Raw genomic sequence first — 25,261 nt, 5'->3', positions numbered from 1 at the left:
GAAAGAGAGAGAGAATTTTTAAATATTTATTTTTTAGTTTTCGGTGGACACAACAGCTTTTTTTATTTGTATGTGGTGCTGAGGATCGAACCCAGCATCCTGCGCATGCCAGGTGAGCGTGCTATCGCTTGAGCCACATCCCCAGCCCCAAAATCCATTCTGACATAGTTTTAAAAGCATCAAATATATGTTGTTCTAATTCATATATATATGTGTGTGTGTGTGTGTGTGTGTGTGTGTGTGTGTGTGTGTGTTGCAGTTGGACCCAATACCATTATTTTCTTTGCTTATTATTATTTTTTTAATGTGGTGCTGAGGATTAACCTCAGTGCCTCACAGGTGCCAGACAAGTCTCTACCACCGAGCCACAAGTCAGCCCTTGTTCTAATTCTTATACTAGGTTTCCAGTACCTCCCCTATCCTTCTCCTCCACAATGGCTTTCTATCTTCCCTCAGCTGATATTTCTGCCATTTATCCAGTTAATTTTTTTAAAAAAAATTAATTTCTTGTGGATGTACAAAATTTTGTGAGTCACTGTGGTATATTCATATATATACATAGGAAATTTATGTCAGATTCATTCCACTGTCTTTCCTTTTCCCATCCACCCTCCCTCCCCTTCACTTCACTTTGTCTAATCCATTGAAATTCTATTCTTTTTTTTTTGTATCTCCTACCTTACTTTAGATTATTTTTCACATATCTGAGAAAATATTCAATCTTTGGCTTTTGGGGCCTGGCTTATTTCACTTAGTATGATAGTTTTCAGATGCATCCATTTGTTGATAAATGTTATGAAGTACTCTTATTTATGACTTCTTTATACATTCATCTGTTTAAGGATACTTTGATTTGTTCCATGGTTTTGCTACCATGATTTTGCTGCTATAAATATTGATGTGGCTGCATCACTGTAGTATGTTGACTTAAAATCCCTTAGATATATAACAAGGAGGGGGATAACTGGGTCAAATTGTTTTTCCATTTCAAGTTTTCTGAGGAATTTCCATATTGCTTTCGATTATAAAGGCACCAATTTGCAGTCCCACCAACAATGTGGGATGTTTTCCCCACATCCTGACCAACATTTATCATTATTTGTATTATTCATAATTGCCATTCTGATGGGGTAAGAAGAAATCTCAGGTTGGCTTTAATTTGCATTTCTCTAACTGCTGGAAAGATTGAACATTTTTCATCATATTTCTGCTTTTGAGAAGTGTCTGTTTAGTTCTTTTGTCCATTTATTATTTAGATTATTTGTGGGATTTACTTTTTTATGTTTTGGTGCATGTTTTTTTATGTTAATTTTTTGAGTTTTTTTATATCCTGCATAGTAATGTTGTATCGAAGGATCTGCTGGCAAAATTTTTCTCCCATTCTTTCTTCATACCTCCTGTTTCTTTTTCTATGAAGAAGCATTTTAATTTTATACAATTCCATTTATGGATTTTTTAATTTTACATCTGGTGCTTTAGGAATCTTACTAAGAAAGTCATTTCTTCAGTCAACATGTTGGAGTGTTGGGCCTCTATTTACTTCTAGAAGGTGCAGGGTTTCTAGTATAATTCCTAGGTCTTGGGATCTACTTTGGATTGAGGTTTTTTGCAGGGTGAGAATGGTTAAGTTTGATTCTATTACATATGGATTTCTAGTATTCCCAGCACTATTTGTTGAAGAGGCTAGCCTTTCTCCAATGTTTTATGTTTATGACACCTTTGTCAAATATAAGATAACCATATTTATTTAGGTTTGTTTCTGTATCTTCTATTCTATTTTATTTGTCTTCATGCTTATTTTGATGCCAATACCATGCTAATTTTCTTACTACAGCTCTGCGGTGCAATTTGAAGTCTGTTATTGTGATGAATCCTGCTTCATTTTTCTTGCTAAGTATTGTATTGGATATCTGGGGATTCTTATTTTTTTTCAAATAAATTTCAGGACTGTTTTTTCCATTTTCATGAAGAACATCATTGGAATTTTGATGGGAATTGCATTGGATCTATATAGTTCTTTTGGTAATATGGGTATTTTTACAGTATTAATTCTGCCTCTGTTACTTTGTTGTCTGCATGCAGTGGTCAGGCATCATGTGTCTGTATCATTCTGTGTGGGTTTTTTTGTTTGTTTGTTTGTTTTACACAAGGCTCTATGTAATTATCCTTGTGTGTAAGTATAGATGTGTGTTTGTATATATTTGCAAATTTAGATTTTATTTTACCTCTCTATTTCCTATTATACTAGTCACTTTTCCTCATCCCTGTCTTTCACTTAGCTTTATAGCTTGATAAACCATGTTTTTCTCACTCAACTGGATATAATATCAATTGAAATTAGCCTTCATAGCTGATCCAGTTATTAAAGAATAAATGAGCCATAAGTTTTTGTATTTCTCTGTGATATGTTTTCATTTTACAAATATTAATCTTTATTTTTAAAGGTTCACTATTCCTCTGTACAAAATAGCAACTATATCATGAAAAAATTGCTATTACAAAGAATGAAAAACAGTAACATTTTATTTTAAAATATCCACAGAATTTTTAAATATTGAACATTGTTTCTAAAATTAATCTTTATATGTCAGTATTGTATAGCAATAGTATGATAGATTTTATTTAAATTTTTGTTTAACCTATTCATGGAGTCATAAATAGCATACAAAAGACAACATGTTTTAAAAGTACACAATTTGATAATATCTGGCATAGGTAAACTTCCTTGATCTCATAATGATAATCAAGAAAATAAACATTACTACATCACCCAAAATATTTTTAGTAGAACTTGGTGATCCCTCTAACTCACACTTAAGAGAATTTCCTAAATTTTATATAAATATTAACTTATAGTATGCACCATTTTTGCCTGACTACTTCATTAAATATATTATGTTGAGGTAAATACATAATACAACATGTGTCAGTAGTCCATTGCTTTGCATTATTGAGTGGTGGCATTTGTCTGTATAGATATTCCAAAGTGTGATTGATCTTTTCATTTTCCTTCTGATGACCACTATGGTTATTTCCAGTTTCAAGCATTACAAATAAAAGCTCCTATAACCATTTATATATGAGTTTTTATAGACATACACTTTCATTTCTCTTGAGTAAACATGCTTTCATTTTTGAAGGATTTTTTTTTGTATATAGAAATTTATTTGCTCCTGCTTGTAATATTGTGATTGGATAACACGACATCCTTATCCATCTAAATTTGTTAATATGTATCTAAAAACAAATACAATTCAAAGACTAAAGTTACCACTACTGTTTAAATTTTAGCACATTTAATTAACTATTTAATTTGATCTAAAAATATATTCATGACTTGTGAAGATGTAAGACGAGATTCTTGACTGAAAATATTAAAAGACAAGAGACCGAAAAAGATATAAAATAATAAATATACTAAAATATTTTTAAAATAAACATGTGAACGATGCCCAAATAATTATATATATATATATGAAATATTAGTATGTATAAAAACAAAAAATTAAAACCAAAAGAAATAATAAACCCACTGTAAGTCAAAGACAGAAAACATCATCAATACAACTAGAGGAAAATAAGTACAGATCTCTTTCACAGGAACAAAATGATTATCTTTTAAGCCGAACAATTACTGTGACTTTTACTCCCATATGCTCCTTATATTAAATAAATGTAAGTCAAAAACTTGAAATCTGTAAATAGTTGAATAATTGTTCCTATTTAGCTGGGTTTTGTGATTTTGAAATAGTTCTCTATGAGGGCTCAAGAGGGCATGACACAATAACATACACTAATTATTTAGCTTGATTGAGGAGAAAACAAAGTTAAGTGTTAATTTATGAGTTTAAGATGGGAAAATGTGTGTGTGTGTGTTTCTGAAAGTTTATTCTTTTGTTTCTTAATACATTGAAAGTGCTTATAAAATATTGTACACATTTTTTTTAGCCATAGTTTGGGTGATAGGGTTATGCATACATTTCTAAAATGTTCCTGTCCCAATTTCTAGGAAAGGTTATTTGACAAAAATAAAAATCTACATTTACATGTACTCTTCATTACAAAGTTACTATTCCTACAATTTATCATTAAAATATACTAAACATATATCACATGATTCACTTGTCATATTTTCACAGAAAACACATAATAAACCAAACTTTCCATTAATGTGAGTTCAGGTAAATAAGTTTACACATGGTACAGAGCCTATTAAGGTGGAAACAAACTAAAATTAGGGAAATTTATGATGACATGTAATGACGTACAATGTGTAGCTATAAAGGAATTATGATTACAAAATATATTTGAGAAAATAATCCTTTATTAACGTTTATATTTGAGTTTTATATATTTTTATTTTCTTTTAATATTTTCTGTCAAGAATCTAGTCTTACAACTTCACATCATGAATATATTCTTAGATCAAATTAAATAGTTAATTAAATATGCTTAAATTTAACCATACTTTTCCAAAATGCACAGTACATCAATGGTATTTACAGTCAATTACATATCATAATGTGTATAATACACTATAGTGTATTGTATTTTGGAAATAGTAGTATACAAAAAAATATGTCTGCTTTGCTTATATTCACTTTAATCCATTCTGGAGATCATCATATTTATATGTATAATTCCAAAGATATGCCCTTTCTCACATGAGCTCTCTCTGAAGAAAATTTTCTACATAATTACTTCAATATAGTTCTTCTCTAACAAATTCCACATTTCTGTTTACTTGTAAAAATCTTTTTTCCAATTCATTCTTAGAAATATTTTCATTGTGTATAAAGTTTCTCATTAATAACTTGAAATATTATTTTAATTTTAATTTGTATAGTTTCCAATAGCAAGTGTATGATAATTCTGTTTTGTTATTTCCTTTCTGAATGTAATATTTCATATAATCTGGCTGCCTTCAGGATATACTCTTGGTCTTTGATATTTAGCATTTTGAATGTTTCATATCTACGTGTGTTTGTAAAGCATATTTATATTTATTGGAAATCTCAGAATTTTTGAAATTTATAATTTGATCTCTTATTTAATTCTCAACATTATCTCTTCAAATATTTCTTTTACTATTCTTTCTAATTTTTCCTTCATTGTTTTTGATTACATGTACAATAGCAATTGATTGTCCTTCTGTTCTCTGTTCTGTATGTACTCTCACACCAGAAACTGGCTCTCTATATTCTTGCTACTCTACAACTTGTAAACTTCTATTAGTTAGCAATAGATGCTTTCTAGCTTTGTGGGAGAGGTAGGAGTTTCTTTGTTATTTTATTATCACGTGAATCCTAGACAGGATTTTTGCCATTGGGTTTCCGGTGTGGGGCCTTCTTGGTGATTTTGCTTTGTGAGCATTGGAAAACCCTCACAGCAAGATTCTGGATGACATATTCCCAGTTGCTCAATAATTATTTAATATAGGAGAACAATCCAAGGAGGACTCTTGGCCTTTCCTACTGCTGCAACACACATTTACATTCCTGAACCACAAAGGTTGCTTCACATTCCTGAACCACAAAAGTTGCTCCACATTCCTGAACCACAAAGGTTGTTTTCTCTGGTTCTTAGAATGTCCTCAAACTTTCTTGTGATAACCTGGTAGAGACTAACAGAGAAAACATGTACATGGATGCAAACTTTTCTGATGCCTGTTGTTCCCAAATCTATGCCTTCAAGAAAGCTCACCCCTGATGTTTAGGTTTATTGAGGTAAATCAATCTTATTCACAGGCAGGTGGACCCTATCTTCCTCATACACCCTATGGCAGGTGAGATGGTGTCTGTGTCCCTGTCTATCTGTAGGCATTTTTTATGCCCTTTATTAGATTTGGATCAAGTTAGTAAACTTGTGTTCCCAGGTGTAAGTCAAGTGTAAGACATGATTTGATTTTCTTTTTTTGACTACTAAGATTTTTCTTATTATTGACACTGGAGTTTTTTTTTAAGATATCTGCACTTTAAGCAGAATATAAAAGAATTTTTGTAGGTGATTTTTTTAATCAAGATATATAACTAGTAGAGATTGGGAATATGTATGTGGCAGAAGAGAAAGATGTGATTGTACTTTATCATGTATGGAAATATCACACTAAACCAATCAATATATATTATTGCATATAATATATTATTACATAATTATCAATGTGTTGCATATTGATATACAATTATTAGTATGTATAATTATTAATAATTAGTTAAACATTATAACTATGCATGATTAATATATGTAAAATTTGTAAAATAAAGTGTGGTTTAATTTCACCTGAAAATGCTTAATTATGAGTAAAATAGGCTCAAGAGAACAATGCAAATAAATGGGTCTCTACTTACAATAATAATTAAGTTTTTATTTAAATAATCATATCCTAAATATTTGAGGGAGCTTAAATATAGGCCTTTTTAAAAGGGCAATATAGCCAGGTACTATGACATGCACATGTAGTTCTGACTTCTTGGGAGACTAATGCAGAAGAATTATTTGAGGACTTTTCTGGGTAATAAAGCAAGACTCCATCCTATCCAACCAAAAAGAATAATTAAGTAATAACATTTATATTTTAATTAATTTTATTACTTCCCAAATGCTCTAAAACCACCTTACCATGATACTTTGTGTAAGCAAACTGCTATCAATATCAAGAACTCTTTTATAATGTTACAAAATTTACTTCTATATTATATGAACCTAAATAGAAATAAAAAATATACTAAGGACAAAATATCCTAAGCAAATATGGACAGAAAATAATTTTCAAAAATATATAACCACTACCAGATTTACCTCTATATTTCTCTCTATATATGTTACTTCATTAATAATTATATATATATATATATATATATATATATATATATATATATATATATATATTAAAAAATCTCATGAATTTTTATTTACTAATACGTAATATGTGTTATATCTTAAAATACTATTCATCCATTTGGGACACAATGCGTAAATTAAGTCATTCTTTAGGGCTGAGGTTGTGGCTCAGTGGTAGAGTGCTTGCCTACCATGGGTAAGGTGCTAGATTTGATTCTCAGCACCCCATTAAAATAAATAAATAAAATTTAAAAATGTGTTATGTTCATCTATAACCAAAAAACATTTTAAAAAGTTATCCCTTAAATTGCAAGGCTGTTTGTAATTAAAATTGAAGAATCGTGTCTTGAATTAGAAATAAAGAAGGTACTCAAAGAAAACACGATCTCAGCAGGTTGGAGACAGAAAACATGCTTCCAGCATTTGATAATATCAAATATGTGAATATGAGTGGATCTTTATTCATAAATCAGTATAGAAGAAGGAATTTGAAACAGCCCTTAAAAATGTGAGAAATGTAGGGCAGCTCACATGCTTTAAGTGATTTTTTACACATTCAGCTATGTAGATAATATAATTGGACAAATTTATACAGTTAACATTAAACATTTGCAAAGTATGGAATACAATTTTGAGTGGCTGCATGTAATTTGGAAGCAATAAAATGCTTTTTATTTTGAATGCCTCTGGTTCTTCCATTCAAGTGAATTCTATAGAATACTGCCAAGCTAATTATCAAAAGATTGTAATGGCTTTCTGTTACTTACAACATGCTTTTAAACTCAATTTCTAATATCTTGATACATTCCAGTTAAAGTTGAATGTATCTAAAATTTGTTTCATGTGGAGGGTCTTTAACACCTCATTCTTAAAATCCTGAATCTATCCCAAGAAAAAATAAGTCACCAGCCCTCCTAAATGGCTTGGTGTCCTCACACCTGAGAAAATTAGGGGCACTGTTTCCTGGAAAAGTCATCATATCTGTTGGTGTCTCTTTGCAAATTCTCATATACTAAAATTCCTCTTTGTGTTCAATTTGAAAAATTTTACTGATAAAAAAGACTCACTGAATTTAAAGAGCAATTTTATTAATAGTATAAGCTAAGGTGGATGAGTTTGATATGAAGTACAAATGTATCTGCTAATGCAATCACAGAATTAGGCTGATTTGCTGTCCACCTAAGGTAAGAGATCTGCCTGCACATGTAAGGTAGTAATGATGGAGAGCTAACTAGTACTTCCTGAACAAAACAACCACTAAGAGGGGTAAATGAAAAGAGCAGGCATACCCAAATACCCAGTTTTTCATTCCAGACTTATAAATTAGATAAATTATTTCACTTGTATAGAAGAGAAATAATGGAGAAAAAGACCTACAGTGACTTGGAGAAAGAATTTTAATGACAATGAAAAGTTTTGGAAAAAGTTATTCTTTATTTGCATAGATTTGTCACCTCTTAGAATATATTTTGTGGAAATCTACTCTCCACTCAAACCCCCTTCACTTTCCTGTTTAAGGAACCTCTATGATCTTGGTCATCATTTCTTCTTGAAAGCTACCGATATTGGCAACAAATGGTAACAACCAGCCAATTCTCACATTCACGTCTCAAAACAAATTGAAGTATTTCCATTTCCTGTTAATACCATCCTAATGCTCTTTACTACATATCCAATGTATGTTAATATTGATGGTTTTCTTCACTGGCTTTCAAAACTCTATTGATTCTTGAAAGCTTAGATTTTGTAGTTCACTCTAGAAGAATAGTTACCTGATTACCCATCATATTATTTTTTTTTGCTTTGTTTTAAGGCAGTATTTGAATAATTGTGTGGTCCAGAATGTATGGTTTAATGTTAGGTGCCCATAGGGGATTTGCATGGAGTGTAGCAGATTTTCACAAATTACATTCAAAGAGGTGTGTATGTCTATATGCCTGAGTAACATGCTCTGTCATTATGTTGTTGGTGTTGAAGTATAATTTTTGATTTAATTTTTAAGAACAAACTATCACTCAAATTAGAATATGTCATTTCCTTAATGTATTTCTATTTTTATTAAATTACTATTTAATACTTATCATGGATGCTGTTGAGTAATCCAAACAATACAAATAAAACTGTTTAAAATACAAGTTAGAAACATAATTAATGTATTGGTTTTCTACACATCTACAGTCATCAAAATTTTCTGTAGACTGTAACTTCTTTCTACCTTCTGGTTTTAACTTTGATCATACCAATGATATATTAATAGAAACCAAAATTAAGGATTTTAATTTCAGTGCAAGTAATGCTGTGTACACTATGGTTAACAGAGTTAATGCAAGAAAGAATGATATTTTATGAGGAAGGTTATTGATCAGGCATGCATACACACATTCATGTGTTTACATGCATATCATTACAACTTTACTTTTTGATACACATAAAGGAAAATATGTTTATTACAAAATGAAAAAAAATAATGCATACAATTTCAGTAGAAACCATAATGGAATAATTGCAAAAAATATAATTAATACAGGAATTTAAAAAAAAATTCTCATAATTTAAAATTTTTATAATAATCTGTTTAATAAAATTGCTCATTTCACTTTAATAAAATTAGCATTGGTACTCTGAATTTATTATGTTAGTTTTAAAGTCTCTATACAAGTGAACTGTATTATGAATAAATAAATTTTTCTGTAGCATTTTTCTCATTAGCCAAAGTATGGAAATAATGTCAATTTTTCATCATCAATGAGCAAAAGGATAAAAAAAAACGTTGACATGTATATACAATGAAATATAATTCAGTCTTTTAAAAGTTATTCCAGACCAGGCACAGTGGTGCACATCTGGAATCCCAGCAGATCCAGAGGCTGAGATAGGAGGATCTTAAATTCAAAGCCAACCTCAGCTACTTACTAAAGCTCTAAGCAACTCAATGAGACCCTCTCTCTAAATAAAATGTAAAAAAGGACTGAGGATGTGGCATACTGTTTAATTGCCTCTGGGTTCCATTCCCATTACCTAATCAAACAAACAAACGAAAAAAAAAAACACAAATAAATAGATATCTCACCATTTGCCACCACATGGATTAACATGGAACACATTCTGCTAATTAAAACTAGATGCAGAAAGAAAGCACTGAATGACCTCACATTGTATTCTGATTCTAAAAAACAAACAAGAAAAAATCCCTCAAATACATAGTGATAGAAAATAACAATGTCTTCCAGGGTAGGGGAGTGAGGGGGAAAAACTAGGGGAATTTAGGTTAAAGGATACAAAGTAGCACTTATGTAGTATAAACAATTCTACAGATCTATTGTACAGCATGAGTAGTATAGTTATTAATGTTGTATTTTTCCTAAAAATATAGATTGTATGTGTTATCATCACACTCTGTGTCTCTCTCTCTCTCTCTCTCTCTCTCTCTCTCTCTCTCTCTCTCACACACACACACACACACACACACACACACACAAACACACACAACCTGAGTAATTAAATGGAGTAATGTTTATGCCACTTTGTTTGGCTAAACCAAGCATTTTTTTAACTATAAGTATAACAAAAAAACATGTTGTCGAGTTCAAATATATAAAATGAAGTTTTTATTAACTGGACATTAAGTGTTTGTATCATTTTATTATTTATGCATTCATTACTTTAGAAAAGAACTCCAGTGGTTCTAAATCTTCTTTACATGTGTCAGGCTTCTCTATTAAACTTGAGACATTTACATTGGGAGAGCAAACAGTGTCATTATTGTAGTACTTGGCAACAGTATGATAGGATTGTACAGGTTTTTTTTTTCTTATTTTGATAACAATAAATCCTGTATTACTATTTCATAGGAAAGAAGTAAATATTGTTTTAAATTAGCAGGTAATGCAAATATCAATATTTTAAATACTTCAGTTATTCAATGTGATTTTCAATCCAAAGAAAATGAATCCAATTAATTATTTTGCCCTTAAAGCTTAAGAGCACATCCCAAAATGAATAGAAAACTTAGAGCACGTTTGATTTATATAGGAAAAAAAACACTCATATTCCTAAATAAATCAATATATAATCATAGATTATAACAATGCACACCAAATATTCTAATATTATTCTTTCTAAAGTTTACGGAATGTGAGAGAAAAATTAAGTTATTTGTAAATTTTAGCTTGTAGAATCCTGTAATTCTAGAAAGTAGACTCTGTCTTAATTCAACATGAAGAAATTGATATTTTTTCAGAGTTTAAATATTCTGTATTCTGTGGTCCATTGTAAATCTTATTTGTATGAGGAATTAAACTCAGTGGAAAGGAGTTTTAAATAATAATTTCCCAAAACAGAAATTTTATTTAGATATTTAGGAAACTGCATTAGTATTTCTGCATAAGTATAGTTTTAAATGGTTAATAAATATTAAGCTTATTCATACATATATTAAAAGTTTAAATTTTAGTTATGAATTTAAATTGACCAAAGTGATTAAAGAAAGTTTGTATCTATATGTGTATAGATATTTTTGTTGTTTTCATATTGAATGATGTTAATTTTCAGCTAAAAATCAGACTTACACTGTAGTTTTTGATTTTAGGAACTCATTTTTTTAAATATATTAAGAAGTTATTGTATCAATATCATCAAATATCTAATCTTCCTCTATGTCTTGTTCTTTTTCATTTATTTTCAACTTAAATTATTTCTGAAAAACAATTCAGGTGATGGAATTTCGATTTCCAACAATTGTCTCATGAAAATTGCCACGGTTTTGCTTCTAAATGATTGTAAATCATATTGTTTCATGGCAATTTATTAAATATCAACTTTTGGTTATGTAGATTGTATTGGTCATAATGACTAAAAGTGATTGTATCAGTATTTTTTCAACTTTTTATGTAAAGTACAAGTGAAAATTTTATCAATCTTCAATAGGTTCTCTGTGGCTAAATATGATAGTTTAGTTTTAAAAGTTAGCAGATAATGAAACAGTTTATACCCAGGAATAATCTTGTCCTAATGTTTGCTACTAGAGACAAAATTATTGTGACTACGTACAGCTGATGTACAATTTGTTTGGGATGATAATTTTTTGTTTCTTTTTGGATGTATTATTGATTTCTGTGATCCATTTGAGCAATTTCTACCTTTTGAAAATGGTCCTGTCCAGCTTTTGTGTCTGCGGCCTTGCCTTCCTTCCCATCTGCTAACCGACATCATGGAATCTCAAGGCTTCCTGGTTGCCTACTCAAGACAGTTTATAATTGAGAGATGGTAATTGTCTCATTCTAGGATGTTTCTACCATGTTTATCAATATGCTCACCCCAAATACATGTTTGCATGGGCATATCCCAGACTTCTTGAAAATTCTTGGTTAATTGCTTATAAAACCTGTTTTAAAAATTCTAAGTTGTATCAGATACAAGTGTGCCTCTGAATTTTTACAAATGATGATAGTATTTATGATAAATAATGATAATTATAATATTGATAATAATCACTGTTTGAGTTTCCCATGATGTGTCAGGCATATTTGATGTAATAAACCTGGAAAAGGAGAGAATCTGGTTTCAAATACAGGAAAAAATTACTCAAGATTCAGTTTTTGTAAGTACATTTTAGTATGGTACTTAATAAAAGATGCATTCTCAATAAATGAATTAAGTTTAAATTTGTAAGTGTTTCTAAGATACAATATGTGAAGTATTCAAAATTTATAAAGCCAAAATTGTAGAATGATTAATGTAAATGATTCTAAATTCATGATTTTTATTTTTTGCTGTCAGCATTTAAACCTCATTATTGTAATATATCTAAGTGTTCACAGTACATTTCCTAGTATAAAAAAAAAACAGAATTATTTCCTAATGTTGAAAGTCCTATTTGGTATCAATTTCTTTTATCTATGCACATGCAATTAAATTTATAGGACAATAAATATTGACTATTAACTATTCTCATTCAAAATTGTAATTATTTATATATAATTTTTATATATAATTGTAATTATTTATATATAATTTGTATATAAATTATATATAAATTTATTATATATATAATTTGTATATAAATTTATTATATATATAATTTGTATATAAATTATATATAAATTGTAATTATTTATATATAATTTTTCAAAATATTTATTTCAATTAAGAAGTATTTTACACATTTTACTATTAATTGTAAGTTTTTAATACATATCTCCAATTTATCAGTTTCATTGAAAGTACTGTTATCTCACAATTTTTTTTCTTTTTTTTTCACACATGACATAAATCATTGTATTGGTGTTAAGGAAACATTAGAATATTTAGCTTTATAAATTGTATTTGAATTACTATAATCTAATGTAGAAGATCTCTAAAGAGGAATTAGAATGGAAAAGTAAATATAAACATGTTTCTAAGTAGACATCTTCTCTGCCTATCCCAGTAAGGTATGCTAACACACAACAAGGAGATGTTAGTGTTTGTGACCCTTCGTCATACCAGTTAAAAAATATGACTTCCTATTCACTGTTGCAGAACACAGATATGCTGAACTGATCAAATCCACTTTAAGCAGCAGTTGACAATCTAGCTTCTTGTGATTCAATAGCTAGTATGACATCTTTACCAAGCATGTGCAGATATTTTTTTCTACAAATAGTACTAAAAAGAGAACAGTGATAGTGGTTCTTTATACCTTTGTATAAATTCATAATAGATAGCTTCAATGTGCCATTTCAAAATTTAATCATAAATGATTATTCTTAAAAAAAATTTAACATATTTTAGATGTAAAATGTTAATATTAGTCTTCAATTCATCTCCAAATTTTGCATATATATAATGGCACACTCATTTTAGTAGATTTTTGAGAATAGTTTAGAATTTAAAGATTTATAGATATTTACCATATACCATAACAATGCATATATATATATATATATATATATATATATATATATATATATATATAATTAATGAATCAATATTAATACATTATAATTACCTGACATCTATACTTTAATCAGAGTTTTTTTATCTAACATCCTTTTTATTACAATTATTATTCAATTATTATATCCTTTTTATTACAATTATTATACAACTATTATTCCTTATGCAATTCTTAATGGGAATCTTTCTAAATTTTTCTTAATTTTAGTGACCTTGAGTTTTTCAAGTATAGCTACTCAGGTATGTTTTAGGACATTCCACTCTTTGAATTTATCTATTTTCTCCTTGATTAGATGGAGTCACAATTTTAAGGAAGGAAATTGGTAGATGTGAAGTATAATTTTCATCATGTCATATCAAAAGTACACAAAATCAATATGCTTTATGATTTTTTTGTACCAGGGATTGAACTCATTGGCACTTGACCACTGAGCCACACCCACAGCCCTATTTTGTATTTTATTTAGAGAGAGTGTCTCATTAAGTTGTTAAGCACCTTGTGGTTGCTGAAGCTGGCTTTGAACTCATTATCTTTCTGCCTCAGCTTTCCTAGCCACTGGGATTACAGGCATGCACTTCAACCCCCGGTCCCTTATCATTATTAAGACCACAATCATGTTGCTGAAACAGGGTTAACAAAACTTCCCCATAGAGTCTTTTGCCCATTCTCCATAATACACAGTGGAAAGAAGTCTTTCTGGGGCAGCCCAAACAAAACACAGAGTTATGTTCTCCATCCCTCCCTGAAGTCAGAGTACCATATCAATATAAATTAATTTCTTCCAAATAGAAGATCTTTTTTTTATTTTATATGTGAGCATGAACTGATGAATATTTATCTTAACTGTAGGTTACAAGTCGGTGTTACTTAATTTTTTTCATTTTTGGCCATTAGAGGTTCTTTCAGTTTTCTCCTGTAACTCCTTGAAATAGTCACACCATTGTGCACAATTCATGAATGTTGAGGGGGCAGATGTTGTTCATTTTTTTACTTTATGAATTTTCAGGATGTTTCGGGTGTGTGTGTAGTTTTATTTTTTTATTTTTTTTGATGACATTTTGGTACATTCACCATTATTGTACTTTATTTAATATAGAAATACATTTGCCCTTGCAAAAATAGCAATTGCAAGTTTACAAATAAAACCACAGACATCAAAATCATGATGCTAAATCTTCAACTTATGAAGGACAAAAGATTTGTTTACAAGTGGTCCATGGCACTATAATTAGAATAAAACATATCAAAAGGTCACAGAAGATTAAAGAATAGGTTTATTGACAATAATTTCATAAATATTCTAAAGAAAATTCCTAAATTTCTAAACTTAAAATGTTTAAAATCTGTTCTTATTGGCAAAATATCCCTCAACAAAATAAAGTAACAGGTCACTATGATTGAAAGTCACATTTAAAATTGCTTCATTTTAACATCATCGCAAAAAAATTTAAAAATTTACAACGTTTGATTCCCCCCTCTTGTTACAGTAACTCAATATTCAGTTTTTAACTATCAGACATATTCATAAATATATCATCGAGCTGCTTGTAAACCTGTCAAGTCAGTCAGTAGTATATGCCCTACAAACATATGTCCAATCATTTGGGTATTTTTTAGTTATAGCAATTTAAGTAGTCAAAATGCAAAACTTGTGGTTTCCCTCCAAATCACCCAAAGCATATGATACAGTGTGAGAAATTGTTTGCATGTTTTTTATAAGTTCATCTGTGTACTTCAGGTATCTGAAACTAAAAAAAGGGATTCTTTTGTATTTTGATAAAAATGTACTCGAGTATTTCATAACATGAATATTTATTGCTTCATATGAATACTGTATTGAAAGCCCAAGCATTCGGTTTACACACAGAAATTATACAATTATATACCGCTTCACAAAGGCAGTGAACACATTACACTCTACAAAATCTACTTTACAGAAATTTAAAAATTCTAAATATCAAAAGGTACAGCTGAAGAAACAGGTATAAATTTGGCAGCCAGTAATTTTGACAGGGAAGTTGCAGCTTGCATGACTTTAAATATGTGAATTTGAAAATATTGAGTTTAGAGTAATCATTGTGCTTTGTGTTGATCTGAAAAATATAACACTGGCTGTCAAAGAAGCATGTTCAAAAATATTAATTCACTTCAAAATGTCATACAAATTATGGTGGTTTCTATGCACCCCTAAAGCTTCAGTCATTTTAGCTCAGGTACATTACTAAAGTAATATATTAATTCTTCCAGTACAGTGGTGTTTCATACCATTGACATTTGCATACTCTAGAATAATTTAGAAAGAAATGTGTAATATTCACAATGTTCAGAAAAGCAAGCAAAAGTTTAAGGAATCTGCCTGGTTCTTCTGAGATGGGCTCGTGTCAGCTTCATAAGCATTCACTCAGGAGAACAGTCAGCTGATGTGTGAACACAATTCCCAAGATAAAGCACATTTTCTCATAAATAATGAAGTCTTTTATCAGGCACCTCTGAAGTATACAAAAGAATTCTAGTTTGAACAGATCTCTTGGAATGTGTTTAACCTGGTATTACAACAGACTTAGATTTCCAGGGTTTCACAGGGCCAGATTTTATGTGAATTACTCAGAAGAGAAAGAAAATGTCTCGTGAAAGAGGTGAACTCAATCATCACCAATAGAAAATTATCCACTGTATTCATCTCTTATAGAAACAGAAAAATATAACATTTCCCCCCTTAGAATTATATATATATATATATATATATATATATATATATATATATATATGACTTAAAGTTCCATTGTACATAGTCAACCAATAAAACCTGGAAACCAGCATGAAACCCTATAATTCACATGTTAAAATGTTGAAACTATGACCAAAATATGAAATCTGCTACAGCTGTCAAAAAGAGACAAGACATAAAGCTTTCTTGCACATGTATAAACTAAATGTGATAATCTTGAAAGGTTTTCAAAATTATAAGGTTCCAGTTTAAAAACTTCTAAATTCAAAAAAAAAAATCTATACACAAACCACTGATTTGACCAGACACCAAAAAAAAAAAAAAAAAAAAAAAGGAAAGAGGGAAAAAAAAGGCAAAAACAACAAAATGCCCAAAAACAAAACAACAAAAAAAAAATAGATAGCGGAGGACCCAGAGGAGCTGCTATTCACAGTTCTTACATGTACAACTCTTTCAGGATTCACACTTAAAGTACTTTTTAAAGTACTTTAACAACCTTCTTCTCTTTCTCTTGTAAAACTAAAGGTCCACTTTATTACATAAAAGTTTTATACAGTGTAAAACCAGAACTGTATGTAAAATATGGCATCTAAATGTGGTGAAGTAGTCAGTCTTGCTCCATTGGTTCCTCAGGGACTTCGGTGGCGTCCTCATCATTTTCCATGGAGGATTCTGAGAGAACCTCTCCAGTTTTACTGGAACTGGATCCTCCTGATTCTTCTGTGTGGTGGCAGTCAGAACCACTACTTACAGGGCCCGGGGTGTCACTCCCTTCAGAATGTAAATCCTTCTCAGCTTGAGACACAGCCGATTCCTCCACCTGACTCTTCTCCTCAGAGGTCCCCTCGTTCACAGTTAAGGCATCATCAGGTTCTTTTTCTTGATTTTTTCTTTCTGGGATCATTTCTCTCAATGTCATAAAAGACTCTTCTTCTTCCTTCTCCTCCTCCTCCTCCTCTTCTGTGCAGTGTTGCTGGGTACAACTACTTCCTTTGTCCTTGTCCTGAGATGATGATGGTGCCTCTGCGTCCTCCGCCAGGACCGAGGCCCCCTCACTGGATGTGGTCTGACTGGCTATCTCTCTGACTTCCCCGTCTCTGTCAAACCTGAGTCTTTTGGCCTCGTGCCCTTCAGCCTCCACGGCGTCATCATCTGAATGTTTGTTTTTTATAGGACTCACTGAAGACCCTTCTGATTCAGATGCTGGAGAGTCACTGTGGTTTTTTTCTTCATTATGTGGTGAGTTTGACTCTTTGCTGTCAGTGCTCTCGGGCAAACCGTTGGTTGTCAAGGGGGCGGATAAAGACACCTTTGGTCGATTCAGTGGCCGGGGTGTTCCAGGCCCATTTATATTAGACCTATCAGTGTAGCTTGGTGAATTTCCAGGGAACATAACACCATTCATTCGATTTAAACTATTTGAATTGTTTTTCTCTGAAGAAGGATAAACACAGCTAACAACCATCACATTCTTTTCTACTCCTCTGAGAAATTTGTCTGTTCCTGTATAGTTTCTCCTTGGATCCGTTAGCAATTCACACAGTCGCTGAATAGTAAAAGGGATACCATTAAATCCAGTGACAATTTTCAGAATTCTTTCCTTCATTTCATCAAAGGGAATATATTCAACATTAGGATTAGGAGGACCTCTTGGTTCAGGAGCTGAAGTTCTGAAATCATCCATCACTTTCTCCAGTTTGAAAATAAAATAGCCTTTAAATTGAGACCATTGAATCATTGTTTCTCCAGTCTTGGCGACATGACAAAGAAACTGATCCAGGACGGGACAAACTTCCTTCTTCCCCCTCTTCTCAAAATCTTTCAGTGCCTCCTGCAGCCTCTGGAAGTCCATGGCCTCGCCGACTCCGCCTCCCTCCGGCGGGCTCCCGGGCACCGGAGCGCCTCCCCCCACCCCCCACCCCCCACGCCCCCCCCTCCCTCACACACTCCGGCACGCAGGCGGGGGGGGGGGGCACCAAAGGGAGCCGGGGGAAGCGAGCGAAAGCGAGACCAATAGAGCAAGCACCTCCCAGAGCCGCTACCACCAGCCCTCCAACATGGCGCCCCATGTGTGTAGTTTTAAATTCATCATAAAGATACATCTTTCCATTTATTTATGTTTTATATAATTTCTTATTTATGTTTTATATAATTTCTTTCATAGATTTAAATGTTTCTATGTACAGGTCCTGTACATGTTTAGGCAATTTTGTACCATAATGTACTTTAGTGTTATTGCAAATCATGTGGTGTTTTTAATTTTAAATTACCAATTCTCATGGCTGATATATAGAAAACTATTTATTTGTGTATAAATATTTATTTGTTTTTACCAAATTTTTATATTTTATTCACATATTTTTTCTTGTTTATTGAATTACTTTTGACTTTCAGTATGATTCTTAGTAAAAGTATGTCTCCAGTCTTTATCATTAAACATTCAATTTTTTATCATTAGTTGTGATGATAGAAGCAAGTTACTTTATAGACATTCTTCATTAGATGGAGAAAACTTCCTTGCAGTCTTATTTTTTTTTCCCGCAGTATTTATTGTGTCTGTGTTGAATTTTGTAAAATATTTTTTTCTGTATTACATGATTTTCTTCTTTAGATTTTGGTATGTCAAATTAATTGATTTTTGAATGTTAAACCAACAGCTACATTGGTGAAATAAATAGCACTTAATTGTAGTAATCCCTGTCATGCACTGTTGGAATACATTCACATACATTTTACTAAGTGTTTTTACAACTATATACATGTGGAATATTGATCTTTAGCCCTTCTTCATTTTGTTATCTTTATATGGTTTTGAAATTCAGATATTAGTGCCCTCACAGAATGATAGTTAAGGTTCGTTTTGCTTCAATTTTCAGGAAAAGTTTGGAGAGAGAGTTAATTATGTCATTCTTAAATATCTAACAGACTTTACCAGTGAAATGCTCTGGTGCTGAAAGTCATAGCTGAGTCCAAATGATGCATGGCATTTTTGCCAGAACGGAGTGGTTGAGAGGTGACGCCAACAAGCCATTGAGATGATAATGGTTACATTAAGCTGTGATTATTAGACCCCTGCTGTCCACCTCGGCCTGCTACTTTGGAGTTCTCACGGGGATTCCCGGAGAGTTCCTATTGGTTGGGGAAGTGCCGGAGGAGGGATTTCCGGTTGCTGGTTCCAGGAGGAGCCACGTGGCATTCGAGAGAGTTCCCGGGAGGGTGTGTGGAGTGTGCTGGTGGAGTTCAGAAATAAAGTTTGTTCCTGCTTCAGTGGCTTGTGATTTGTGCCCAGCCAGACTGCGGCATTTGGCAGCCCGTGCGGGGAATGCCTGAAGCTCGGAGGTAAGTGAAATTGCTCGCCACTGAAGGAAGACAAGAGAATGGGTGACCATTTCAAAAAAACAATGTGTTCTTGTTTTGATTTGTTTTGTTTTTGTTTCAAGCTGCCTATCCCTAGAACTTTCTCAGGCAAACTGGGAAAAATGGTTGGCTCAAGGTTTGAAGTTGTTCACCCCTGAGGAAGAGATAGAAATAGACCACAAATGCACATGTCAAGAAAATAGGAAAATTGATACAACAATTTTTTGTTCCGTTTTTGTTTCATTCTGTTTCGATTTTGTTTTGTGTTATCTTGTTGGGTTGCATTATCTTTATAGTAGATTTTAAATTAGAAAAAATCAAACTGAAAGAGTGTTAAGTAAATTGTTAGAGGTTCAGACCATGGAGAAAAACATTTTAGATCAAGCAAACGAGAAGGTCTCTTGAGCTAGTCAGACATTTAAAGGAAAAAGGGGTTATTAGGAAAAAAGCTACAATAGGAGGCTGCTACTAACACCGTTCTATCACCAGAGGGTGTAATTCAACCAACAGCTCCACCTATGGAGATAGCTGATTGGCCCTCAACCCCCGTAGTTGATAGATGGGATCCTGAGACAGGACCTCAAAGATTAGCATGCCTTGTACTTGAGCAGGCAGGAGGGCAGCGAATTCGCTGTGCTTTAGATTTCAAAACAATGAAGCAGTTAAAGGAGGCTGTAACAACCTATGGTCCTCAAGCACCCTTCACTGTAAGCATGGTCGAATCCATTACCAACTTGGACATGACGCCAGCAGGTTGGGCTAGTATGTGTAAATCTGTGCTAAATGGAGGACAATATTTGTTATGGAAGGTTTCCAATGAGGAATTTTGCATGGAGACGGCAAGGCGAAATGCAGCAGCCGGTTACCCTCAAAGAAATCTAGATATGTTGTTAGGAAAAGGACCTTATGAGGGTCAATGGCAACAAATTGAATATGATCCTGGTGTATATGTACAAATTGCTGTAGATGCGGTTAAGGCATGGAAAACTTTACAGGGGCATGGAGATTTACAAGGACAATTATCTAAGGTAATACAAGGAACTAATGAACCTTACACTGAATTTGTATATAGGCTTATTCAAACAGCTTCCAGAATTTTGGGGGGTAGAGAAAAAGCAATGCCATTTATAAAACAACTGGCTTATGACCAAGCAAATCGTTGCTGCAGAGAGGTCATTAGACCAAGGAGATATGAGGATTTAAACACAAATATTAAATTATGTAGAGACATTAATGAACAAGGACAAATCTTGGCAGCAGTACTACAGGCTTTAGATGCTAGGCCAAAAACATGCTACAATTGTGAACAAACAGGACATTTTAAAAGGAGTTGCCCCATAGGAGGAGGGTTTAACAAAGCTAGATATCAAAGGAATAGAATACTGGGTATTTGCCCACGATACCATAGAGGGAGACATTGGGCTAATGAATGCCATTCTCAAACCACCATAGAGGTTACTCTGTTATCAAAAAATGGACAAGAACCAGGTGTTTACCCACAATATCGTGGAGAAAGGTATCAGGCTCCATTGCCAAAAAATGGACAGGGGGGCCCAATGCTCCAGGACCCATGACCACAAATATATGGGGCACTGGAGGAATCCAGAAACACCATGGAGAAACCCAGCAACACCATCAGGGTAGTGCCCAGGACACATTATCCATCAGATCTCTCATCAGACGAACCAGAGGGAGCGCAGTGTTGGACATCTGTGCCTCCGCGAGAGCAGTACTAACTCCAGAGATGGGAGTTCAAATCATTCCCACAGGAGTAAAAGGACCTCTTCCCCAAGGAACAGTAGGCTTATTGTTAGGATGCAGTTCTTCTATGCTAAAAGGACTTATGATAAGTCCTGGGGTAATTGATCCCGATTATGAAGGTGAAATAAAAATTATAGCTAGTTCTCCAAAGGGTGTATCAGTAATTTCACCAGGAGATAGAATAGCACAGTTATTAATAATACCCAGCCTACATGATAAATTTTCCAGTAGTAGTATAGAAAGAGGTTCCAGGGGATTAGGCTCCACAGGTATAGATTGGGCTATGTTGTCTTTGAATTTAGATTCTCGCCCAATGCTAAAAGTAAATATTCAAGAACATGAATTTAATGGGCTACTGGATACAGGTGCAGACATTAGCATCATATCTCGTCAAGAATGGCCAAAACATTGGCCCTTACAACAAGCCACTCAAATGCTTCGAGGCCTAGGAGTGGCAACTAATCCCCATAGAAGTGCAATGGTATTAGTTTGGAAGGATCCTGAAGGATGTGAAGGAACTATACAGCCATATGTACTGAATCATCCTCCTATAAATTTATGGGGACGAGATGTCCTAGATCAATTAGGTTTGACACTAACAAATAACATCAATCCAAATGTGCCCACTATGAGGGCTAGACAAGGCTTTAGGAAAGAAAAAAGATTAGGAGAACAAGAACAAGGTATAGCAGCACCAATACAAATAGATCAAGAAATAGATAGACATGGATTTGGTTTTCAGAAGGGGTCACTGAGGCAATAAAAATTACTTGGAAATCAGAAAGATCAGTATGGGTTCCTCAGTGGCCCCTGACTAAAGAAAAGATATAAGCAGCCCATGACCTGGTCAAACAACAATTAGCATAGGGCCATATACAACTTTCTGTATCTCCCCATAATACTCTCATTTTTGTTATTAAAAAGAAATTTGGTAAATGGAGATTATTGCAAGATTTAAGAGCCATTAATAATGAGATGGTTATTATGGTACCTGCTCAATCAGGGATTCCTCAATTGTCTGCTTTGCCAAAAAACCTAGTATGTTTTAGCTATAGCTATTAAAGATTGTTTTTTTTTTTTCAATTCCAATTAATCCTGAGGATAGTCCACATTTTGCATTTACTATCCCTGCACTGAATCATGAAGGTTCTGATCAGAGATATGACTACAAAGGAATCCCTCAAGGGATGGCTAACAGCCCAACTATGTGCCAAATTTATGTTAACAAAGCAATCCAGCCACTTAGAAATCAAACTCCTGAACTGCAAATATTTCACTATATGGATGATATATTGTTAAGGCATACAGATAAAGATACATTGCTAGAATGTTATGCCACACTTACAAATTTATTAAACAATTGTAGTCTAGAGATAGCAATAGATAAAGTACAATTAAATTTTCCAATTAATTATTTAGGAGTTCTATTATCCTCAACCATGGTCCATCCACCAAAAATTCAAATACGAGTAGGTCAGCTCAAATCACTTAATGACGTTCACAAGTTGTTAGGAGACATAAATTGGATAAGGCCTTATCTAGGCATACCAACAGGATAGTTGGGACCTTTATTTGATATCCTAAAAGCTCCGTCAGATCCAATTTCATCCCGAATGTTAATGCGTGAAGCAAGAAAGGCATTAAAAATTATTGAAACATATATGGAAAATATGCATTTGGATAGAATTGATATAAGTTTGCCTTTATTATTTATTGTAATACCATACCCACAAAAAACATTCCTACAGGACTATTTTGGCAAGAAGGTCCATTATTGTGGATACATTTATCTTATTCTCCTAACACTATTCCTACTAGGTATCCTGACGCTGTAGGACAATTAATACTCAAAGGAATAAAGGCAAAAAAGGGAGTATTTGGAATTTCTCCCAATAAAATTATTACTCCATATACTATGGATCAAATTGATGAGTTAGCTAATGAGTTAAATATTTGGGCAATGGTCATGTGTAAATCTAATGTTTTATTTCATAATCACTTAGCATCTAATCCTTTATTGTCTTTTTGGTCTTCACATCCTGTAGTTTTTCCAAAAATGACAAGAAAAACACCTATCATGAATGCTCCAAATATATTCACTGATGGGACAAATAATGGTACAGCAGCAGTAGTTACCCCTAATCAAACTTTTACATTTTTAGTACCCAAATAATCAGCTCAAAAGGTAGACCTTAATGCAGTATTACAAGCTTTTGTGATGTTTAAAGATTCTGTATTTAATTTATTTTCTGATAGTCAGTATATAGTTAATGCTATATTATCCCCTGAAGATGCTGGTAGAATTACCCCTTCCTCTACTGTTTTCTCTTTGTTTTCCATTATACAGAGTCTAATCTGGGACAGAAAAGATCCATTCTTTATAAGACATATCAGGGCATATACAGGATTGCTTGGAGCCCTTAGTATGGGCAATGATTTAGCAGATAAAACTACACATGACATACATATTTTCTCTACACTAGAAGAAGCTACAAATTTTCATAAAAGGTTCCATTTCAATGCTAATACTTTACAAAAACGTTTTAAAATAACTAAGGAGCAAGCTAGACAAATAATAAAACAATGTCAAAATTGTGTGACCTTTTCACCACAAGTTAATCTGGAGTCAATCCTAGAGGACCGATACCTAACCATATTTGGCAGATGGACGTCACACACTTGCCAGAATTTGGAAAATTAAAATATTTGCATGATACAGTTTACACTTCTTCCAGATTTTTGATGGGGTCCCTTTATGCCAGAGAAAAAACCTAAAGATATTGTAGCTCATTGCTTACAAAATTTTGCCACTGTGGGCGTTCCAAAACAGTTAAAAACAGATAATGCCCCTGGCTATACCTCTAACTCTTTTAAATGATTTTGCTCATCATTTGGCATTACTCATATAACAGGAATCCCATACAATCCATAGGGACAAGGCATAGTTGAAAGAGCTCATCAAACTATTAAAATGTACTTATTAAAGCAAAAAGAGTGAATTGGAAAGGGGTATACATCCCTTAAAGATAAACATAAAATAACGCTTTTAACTCTAAATTTTTAAAATTTGAATTCATCAGGGCTTAGTGCTGCAGAAAGGCATATTTGTCCAAAAAAATGTACATAAGCCCAAGGTACTTTGGAAGGATATTCTAACAGGACAATGGAAAGATCCTGACCCAGTGATTGTCTGGAGTCAGGGGTCTGTTTGTGTGTTTCCACAGGGAGAACAGCAGCTGATTTGGATTCCAGAGAGACTAACCAAAGCGATTTCTGTAGACCCAAAAGAAGATGATTTGACTCAAATCCATAACAGCTGATATCCAGAGCTCCAGCTTGGCTATTTTTACATCTGCAACTGTGGTTCTCCCACACAGGGAGGCTAATGAATAATGAACACCATTAAAGTCTATTTCAAATGTATAAAACCTTGGGGCTTGCTTGTGGGAATACCTTCAGACCCATTATGCAAGTTACAGAAAAAAGGATGGGATATCCAAAAAAGAGTCAAACCCAGGTGGTAACCAGGATGTCTTTTTCAATATGTATTTTATTATTGCATATTCCCACATCATAAAGTTCTATTTTATTTTTTGAGCTCATATAGACCTAGGTTAACGTTTTTCTGATCACTTCTT

The 25,261-nt window shown here is 32.7% G+C and overlaps 1 protein-coding gene across 4 annotated transcripts; it reads right to left on the bottom strand.

Moving 5' to 3' along the window:
• Positions 1 to 17,112: 17,112 nt before the first annotated feature.
• On the bottom strand, positions 17,113 to 18,372 carry LOC143386350 (serine/threonine-protein phosphatase 4 regulatory subunit 2). Of its 4 annotated transcripts, none has more exons than XM_077108007.1 (2): positions 17,864 to 18,357; positions 17,113 to 17,719 (listed from the first exon to the last, which is right to left on the bottom strand). In XM_077108007.1, exons 1-2 carry the CDS (start codon positions 18,355 to 18,357, stop codon positions 17,113 to 17,115), a joined length of 1,101 nt encoding a protein of 366 aa, XP_076964122.1. The 4 variants fall into 4 exon arrangements, with proteins under 4 accessions (XP_076964122.1, XP_076964123.1, XP_076964124.1 ...); XM_077108008.1 differs by having other exon boundaries at positions 17,113 to 18,070; positions 18,242 to 18,357; XM_077108009.1 differs by having other exon boundaries at positions 17,113 to 17,814; positions 17,877 to 17,995.
• Between the last annotated feature and the right edge of the window lie 6,889 nt (positions 18,373 to 25,261).

This window comes from Callospermophilus lateralis, unplaced genomic scaffold (assembly GCF_048772815.1).
Source record: "Callospermophilus lateralis isolate mCalLat2 unplaced genomic scaffold, mCalLat2.hap1 Scaffold_109, whole genome shotgun sequence".
In the NCBI taxonomy this organism is placed as follows: Eukaryota; Metazoa; Chordata; class Mammalia; order Rodentia; family Sciuridae; genus Callospermophilus; species Callospermophilus lateralis.
Note: the sequence above shows the minus strand (reverse complement) of the source record. Positions and strands in the feature narration are given on the sequence as shown.